This window comes from Haliotis rubra, unplaced genomic scaffold (assembly GCF_003918875.1).
Source record: "Haliotis rubra isolate DU_JTF1 unplaced genomic scaffold, ASM391887v1 Scf63, whole genome shotgun sequence".
Lineage (NCBI taxonomy): Eukaryota > Metazoa > Mollusca > Gastropoda > Lepetellida > Haliotidae > Haliotis > Haliotis rubra.
The window spans coordinates 183,453-191,887 of NW_025767335.1; the positions used below are offsets into that span (position 1 = coordinate 183,453).

An 8,435-nucleotide genomic window follows, 5' to 3' on the forward strand; every position below is an offset into this window, starting at 1 on the left:
GCCAAACTGGCTATCGATGCCTGAAGCGTGTGCTGAGTTCATTATACACTTGCTCAAAGACAGGGTACCAGTTCACTGGCCGAAATTACCTGTTAACCTAATCTGTAAAAATTAGTTATGATAGTACATTGCTGCACAGGAACAATTTGACACATCGTTTTTCCTTATACTTGTACTTCTGCTGTGATCAACAAGTGTAACCTTTGTCTTGGTCATTGACCTTGTGTTTGTCTTGAAACATATGTTACATTAGTATTTCACATACCTGTTCGGTGCGGTGGGGTAGCCTAGTGGTTAAAGCGTTCGCTCTTCACGCCGAAGACCCGGGTTCGATTCCCCACATGGGTACAATGTGTAAAGCCCATTTCTGGTGTCCCCCGCCGTGATGTTGCTCGAATATTGCTAAAAGCGTCGTAAAACCATACTCACTCACTCACATACCTGTTCGTCTTGGTCATTGACGTTGTGTTTGTCGTGTAACATATGTTATATTTGTGTTTCACCTTTTCAGATAAAATGGCATTGTATATGTATTTATATTTTTCCTAAAATGATGCGTCTGGTAACAAAAACTGACTATGACTCTCGGTTTGGTTTGATGTCCACCTTGTCTCCATCGTGAGGTAAATTTGAGTTTGGTTTCGACAAAGCTCTGGCGACCTAAAACTTAATAAACAAAACTGATATCCAATTGAAACTCTAATCTGATATGACTTATGTTTGCGTTTTAACCTCGCATAATATAAACAGCGCAACAGTAAAACAAACACATACTTCACCCATGTAAATATGAGAAAATTAGTCGTGACAAGGGGGTAAAGTAATCAGTTTCTGTGACTTACGGAAATTGGACAACTCAAATACTTGAAGAAATGGGGCTTAACACTCAACTCAACTCATGAAGGTATGAATTACACTAGAGATTGGCAGAATATCTTTCGCGCGCCGGTGAGAGCCTTGAAGAAAACCTTCGCCCAACGCCTGTAACATTGCTAACACAAAAAATGATTCAGAGTTACTATCATATTGTGTCTCCGACAGGTCGAATGACATAGAATCATATTGTGAGTGCAGTTTGCATTTCCCAGGCAAGTGTAATTCATTGTCCATGGAAACGTTGGCAATGACGAATGCATCGGTTTGTTGGGTTCCAAAGCTTCTGATATCACATGGCACAACATATCTGCACGTGTAGCTCTGTTTGCAGCTGATCCAGGAGGTTCTTGCACCAATATGTGACTATATGTGACAATGGATTAAAACTAGCTTCACCATTTAAGTCAAATAGACAACACGGCTGAAGCATTCGACAACGACACCACCAGCACACTGAACCACGACTTATACTGGATAAATATTAAGACTGATCATGTATGTCAGTGTGGTTGTAATGTTTTAATGTATTTTAGAATGTCCCTTTTACATTCCACAGAGATATGCTATGTTTGCCGGCTTAAAGAATCTTGTAAATAATAGATTATAATCAGACATAAATGTCATTCTACATGGCAATGCATGTCCCCCTATCAGTGAGAATCGGGTCTTTTCAAATGTATCCTTATGTATATAAGCCAAACTAAACGTATATCTGATTATCCATTATCCGTTATACTCCTTACCCTTTGTGGGATTTTCTGTTTTGTACATTTGGTGTATTTACACTGGAAATATATACTAAAGGATTTATACCAAAATCCTTCTCTTTCATTGAATAAAACATTTGTAAATCAAATCAAACGCTGTCCAATCAGCTTGGAAGTTTATGAGGTTCAGGGTGTCATGGCGATATCATCATCTTCCAAAAAGGTCCAAGTATATTCCAGGAACTGACATAGGTTGACATTCTTGTACATGAAAGGTGTCTGGAAAAGGGAAATGCTTACCCTCTTTCCATTGTTTTGTGTTTATATATTCCAGCTATTTGGCGACGGCCTAAAAACTCGTGTCTGGACCAGGCAATGGAGTGATCAACAACATGAACATCGATCTACGCAACTGGGATACGATGACATTTACGACAAGCATGGGTTACTGAAGATCCATTCTACTCCGGCCCTTCACGTGTGCAAACCTACATTGAAATGGGGAAATTTACCATCCATGACATACTGCCAGAACAGTGATGACACAATGTGAAAACGATTTTTTCCGATACTACTCATAATTTATCAGGATCAGTTGGTGAGCACGGATGGGACGTATACTCTGCTGTCGAGATCAGACAGAATCCCAGTTTCAAATCTTGTTTTAACTTTTGTCTTGTTAGTTTCAAAATGGCCGCTGTGACAGTGAAACACCGTTTGAATATACAGGTGTCATTTTTGTGAGGATTAATATAGAGATCAGTTGCAGGGCCGCAGAAAATGGTTCTTTATCTGCCTTATAGCTGTCGCAGTTATGTTGGTATCTATAATAAGTTTGTAGGGCGCCATCATTTCTTGTCAAAATGTAAGACAAATGACAGTATTTACATTGCGTATCAGTCATATTTTGATGCATCTATATACTCAAACAGAACGGTAAACAAAGTGTTTGCACGTAACGCCGAAGATCCGAAATTTTGCTATATGGGTACAATGTGTGAATCCCATTTCTGGCGTCTCCCGCCGTGACACTTGTATAATGATGCTAAAACTATGATCACTCACTGCACTGAAACACTACAAGAGAAAACGTCAAACAGTATGATTGGATTCGTCAAAACGCACGGAAAGCACTTACCCAAAGACAGATTACACGATGTATAAGCATACACGCAAAGTTCAACTGTATGCCAACAAACGGAACCTAGACACGGTGTCTGTAACGATAATGCAACATGAAACACCAAATTCTGCTTTTTCTGCTGATGATTCCTTAACACCTTACTACTTTAGCGTGAATTGGTCTCATTTTTATCATTTCGACGGAAAGCAATTCATTCCGTGACATGCATTTGCAATCTGGTCCAGCAAGAACGTGCTGTCATGGACTGTGTGCGCGTTGGGAATTGTCACTGGCTATTCTTCATCCATTTGATTTTTCTGACAATTTAGGGCGACCAGGATTAAACATCGGGATTAATGTTTAATCATAGTGCCTCAATAATGGTTAGAAATACTGATGGAAAGATGTTTGCCTGTACACACGGTGACCTTACGTGATTCAGAGAACCGTAGAAAGTCATTCTCTCAAAACATAATTAATTTTGCTTTACGTATAGATTGGAAAGTCTCTGTTTAACCATTGCAGATTTTTATTGCAGTGGAATTTGTTGTTATACAATTTCGTAATTGTTTTACATGGGCTCTGTTAAGATTAAGTAGAGGATATTTTTTTATATTGTTTTGACAGTTATTAGATGTGAGGAATGTAAGCAGTGGTATGGATGTTACTATAGTTAGATGTTTAGATGTCGGACAAATCTGGAATAGCATAGACTAATTAAGCATAGTATGGGACACTCTGGAAGGTTTTTAAGATGAAAACAGTCGGTATTGTATTCTGTGATCGAATTACACTGGCATGGAGTTACACTGTCAATGTACTTCCACCCTCTTGTCTCTGTTACTATGAAGTACTGTGCACTGATTTGTAGACCTGGTTAATTATTCAATACAACTTATAATTATATATCATTTCTTTGTTGTCTGTTGAAGTTTTTTGCGTATAGATATCTATGTTAATGTGTTGTTTCAACCTTTAAAATCATGAAGTACTAGCTGGCAGTTACCTTACAGCAAATGAAATGTCAAATGTGTTGTCTTAATTAAATCTCTGCTGTTTTTCGACATGAAGCCATGATCAGGTTCGAACTGTAATTACAAAATATCGTTCCTCAAAATGATTTCGACCATGGAAGATTGGCCTTCAGCAACTAATGCTTGGTGTAAGAAGCGTCTAACGTGACCGGTTCATCATGTTCGTTGATGTTTTCTATGCATGTGATCGTATCCCAGTTACTCAGATAGATGCTCATGTTGCCAGTTCCTTGATTGCCTGGTGTGGGATCTAATATGCTCAGACCGCCGTAATATGGTGGGTGTGTTATTAAACAACAACCATGAAAACAACAAACCATAATTACAGAAATTTGAAATTCTGAAACCTTGTGAATTAAATAATTGTTAATGATTTGTTAATGTTAGACGAAAAAAGATTGTCTTGAAACCGTGTCTTATTATGCATTTATTTGTAGAGGGTATTTGTTTTAATTCTGAATTACAGGGATATGATCATGTTGAATTTCGACAGTACCTCTTCGATCAAAGTGGTTGCTGGAAATGCGATTAACATATATAACCCGACATATCCAAATTTAATAAGGGAAAGAAATAATGAGTGAGTGAGTGAGTTTTATTTTTACGCCGCTTTTAGCAATATTCCAGCACTATCACAGCGGGGGACACCAGAAAAGGGCTTCACACATTGTCTTCGGCGTGACGATCGAACGCTTAACAACTAGTGTACCCCACCGTCCAACAAGAAATAAAATGATCAGAGGACAATGTGTTAACACAGTGAAAGGACATACTTCAAATATCAGGGTCTAGTGTTCAATGAGTGTTTTATACAAGTCAGATTGTTGCTGCCATCTATGAGTGAGATGGCTTCTTCATCTGTAGGTGAGATTGATGCTTCATCTGTGGGTGAGATTGATGCTTCATCTGTGGGTGAGATTGATGCTTCATCTGTGGGTGAGATTGATGCTTCATCTGTGGGTGAGATTGATGCTTCATCTGTGGGTGAGATGGCTTCTTCATCTGTATCTGAGATTGATGCTTCATCTGTGGGTGAGATTGATGCTTCATCTGTGGGTGAGATTGATGCTTCATCTGTGGGTGAGATTGATGCTTCATCTGTGGGTGAGATTGATGTTTCATCTGTGGGTGAGATTGATGCTTCCTCTGTGGGTGAGATTGATGCTCCCTCTGAAACTGTGATTGTTGCTTCATCTGTGAGTGAGATTGATGCTTCATCTGTGGGTGAGATTTATGCTTCCTCTGTGGGTGAGATTGATGCTTCCTCTGAAACTGTGATTGTTGCTTCATCTGTGAGAGAGATTGATGCTTCATCTGTGGGTGAGATTGATGCTTCATCTATGGGTGAGATGGCTTCTTCATCTGTATCTGAGATTGATGCTTCATCTGTGGGTGAGATTGATGCTTCATTTGTGGGTGAGAGTGATGCTTCCTCTGAAACTGTGATTGTTGCTTCATCTGTGGGTGAGATTGATGCTTCCTCTGTGGGTGAGATTGATGCTTCATCTGTGGGTGAGATTGATGCTTCATCTGTGGGTGAGATTGATGCTTCATCTGAGCGTGAGATTGATGCTTCATCTGTGGGTGAGATTGATGCTTCATCTGTGGGTGAGATTGCTGCTCCATCTGAGCGTGAGGTTGATGCTTCTCATGTGGGTGAGATTGATGCTTCATCTGTGGGTGAGATTACTGCTCCATCTGAGTGTGAGATTGATGCTTCTTATGTGGGTGAGATTGCTGCTCCTTCTGTGAGTGAGATTGATGCTTCATCTGTGGCTGAGATATGTGAGTGAAACTGCTGTATCTTCCGCGTGGTTGTTTTTTTATATGAGTGAGATTGTTGTTTCATCTGTGAGTGTGATTGCTGTCTTGGTGAATGAGATAGTCCTTTCCTTCTTTGAAATGTGTTTATTCTCTGAGTGAGATCGCTGTTTCCTCTGTGCAAGAGATTGCTCTGTTCCCTGTGTATGAGATTGTTGCTTCTTTGAGTGAGGTTGTCGTTTCCCCTGTGAATGCGATTTGTGTTTCCACTGCGAGTTAGATGGTAGCTTCATGTGTGAATGATTAAAATTGTTGTTCCCTATATAAGAGTGATTGCTGCTTCCTGTATGGGTGAACTTCTTGCTTTCTGTGAAAGGGTCGTGCTTGTGCTATGAGTGAGATTATTGCTTCCTCTGTGAGTAAAATTGTTCCCTATATAAGTGAGATTCTTGCTTCCTCTTAGACATTATTGCTTTTTCAGTGAGATCGTTGCTTCATATATGAGTGAGATCGTTGCTTGTTTTGTGATTAAGATTGTTGTTTCCTGTCTAAGTGAAATTGTTGCTTGCTTTGTGAGTGATATTGTACAAGCAAACATATACAGACCCTCACTTTCACACAGACAGACACGGTTTCTAATTTCAATCTGTCGTTATCCAGTTTGTGTTTCAAATTGCCGTTATAAATATCTGGTAAATATGATTGCTAATATACTTCGTGGCATAAATCTGACGCTCAAGGGTAAATGTTCACTGAAATATCCTCAGAAGGTTATGTGTCAAATTTCCAATCTAAAAACGTTAATCTGCTTCATAAGTAAGCGTGCTTCATGGTACATCAAAAACAAAATCGTCTTCTTCCTCTGATGCAGTTTTCATCATAAAAAAAAACATTCACAAAGCTATAGTGGTAACAGGAGACAGAGCGACACGCCATAAATGGCGGCGCAATAACAGCTCGATTAGCAATGTCAATATCGGGTGTGACCACCATTTGCGCTGATACATACGAGGTAGCGGCGGTGATTTCAAGACAGCGGATAATTGAAAACACCCTTGGGGATGTTGTTTCAAATGTCAACCAAAGATTGGTCCAACTGAGTTTGTGGTGACGGTTGACTGAAGTCCTATCGTAGAGGATGTCATTCCATCTCACCCCAGACATGTTCCATGCTGGAGAGGTCCGGAGAAACAACAGGCCAGGGCAGCACAGCAGTGTTCTGCTACCTTAACATGTCTGTGACAACAGCTGCAACATATGGTCGGGATTGTTTGTTGCTGGAACGTGTCGTTCTGAATTTGGACAAAGAGAAGAGCGATGTCGTCCCGGTAGCATACGCCATTCAAATTGCCATTAACAAATTATCATGAGTTGCGATATTACTGTAGCGCCATAACATTTCCGAGTCCCGTGCTGGGATTCGAACCACGGACCTTCTGATTAGAAGTCGGACGCCTTGTCCACATGACCAAAGAGGTTAACCCCGTCAGCAAGCTGACAAGGTAAGTATGTCATCTGTGGGATGACTCCACGCCCTGCTACATACACCCCTGTCAACAGAAGGCACGTCCCGAGAATCATCTTTAAACAGTATAAGGTCATGTCTTCTGAACCACAGATACTGTCCACAGCAAGGTTGGTGTACCTGGCGGCGTCGTGGAAACGTGGGACATCGGAACCGCATACTGAGCGTCTACGTTGTTTCCACTATTTGATCCCGTGAAGATCCGGGTTAAAATTGATCTTCAGTAACCCATGCTTGTCGTAAGAGGCAACTAACGGGATCGGGTGGTCAGGCTCGCTGACTTGGTTGACACATGTCATCGGTTCCCAATTGTGTAGATCGATGAGCATGCTGTTGATCACTGGATTGTTTGGTCCAGAGCCGATTATTTACAGACCGCCGCCATATAGCTGGAATATTGCTGTGTGCGGCGTAATACTAAACCCACTCACTCCACTATTTGGTCTCAACCTAGGAATTGTTCGAGCTGTTATTGTGGCAGTTAGGTGTTGATATACCAACAGTTACTGTTCAAGATTGTCTCTTCGCCATGACGCCATACGTGTCCTGCTCTGCAGCAGATAACAGTTCAGTAGATATGATTTTGTCTTTTGAACGTTGAAAGGTCCAAAAACATGTTGAAATCATCTTCGCTCGTCAATCAGCGATATTTCAGTATTTCAGCGAGCATGTGGCTAAGGTACACAATGGGCACCTGACAGCTAAACAATCACTATGTGTAGCTAAACAACTATTATGTGTTGTTGTTGTTGTTGTTGTTGAAGTTGTTCATAAAAGTGCGTCTGTATCATGCTCCCAGGTAACACGGAAACATCTAAATTATGCAATATGAATTAACAAGCACATGAAAATTGTGTCACGAGCCACAAGTCCTCATGAATAACTATTTAAAGAATATATTTAAGAATATTGATGTTTTTATCGTACCTTAAAAGAAACACCGTTACCTTTTTCTGGGATATTACAACATTTAGAATAGGTAGATCATCATACGCCTTCTTTATATGCAGTTATTCATTTCAAAGCTGCGTTTAAAGCGATCAACGCATAAGTTGGCATTTAAGCATTCATTAAACGGCACTGTCGTTGGCAATGTATGGTAAAATAGTATACTGTTAAAACATAGGGGATATTAGATTTTAAAGTGATATTTTGGGGAATCCATTTGTGTAATTATATCTGGATTTAGAAAACAGTTATTCTATTCACAACGTATTGTAAATTTCATGCCAAAACCTGCTCATTTCGAACAATCGTTATACATGATGTGCACGTGAACATGGTTGGAGTAAAATTTACAGCAGAAAACCTGTAACTGTGTTGCTGAACATTTTAGTGATAAAATCAAGACGCAATTAATGTTTTGACATTTTGGAAGTTAGAATACGACAGAGCATTGTGGCACGACG

General features: G+C 40.1%; 1 protein-coding gene across 1 annotated transcript; it reads left to right on the plus strand.

Annotated features, from left to right (window-relative positions):
- The first annotated feature begins 4,585 nt into the window (after nucleotides 1–4,585).
- LOC124256482 (G protein-regulated inducer of neurite outgrowth 1-like) lies at nucleotides 4,586–5,533 on the plus strand. The gene has a single exon (XM_046690469.1). The coding sequence runs from the start codon at nucleotides 4,586–4,588 to the stop codon at nucleotides 5,531–5,533; it is 948 nt and encodes a 315-aa protein (XP_046546425.1).
- The last annotated feature ends 2,902 nt before the right edge of the window (nucleotides 5,534–8,435 follow it).

Bases quoted from the DNA above. Each gene is read 5' to 3' on its own strand.
- LOC124256482 (XM_046690469.1), top strand. From the start codon at position 4,586: ATGGCTTCTTCATCTGTAGGTGAGATTGATGCTTCATCTGTGGGTGAG.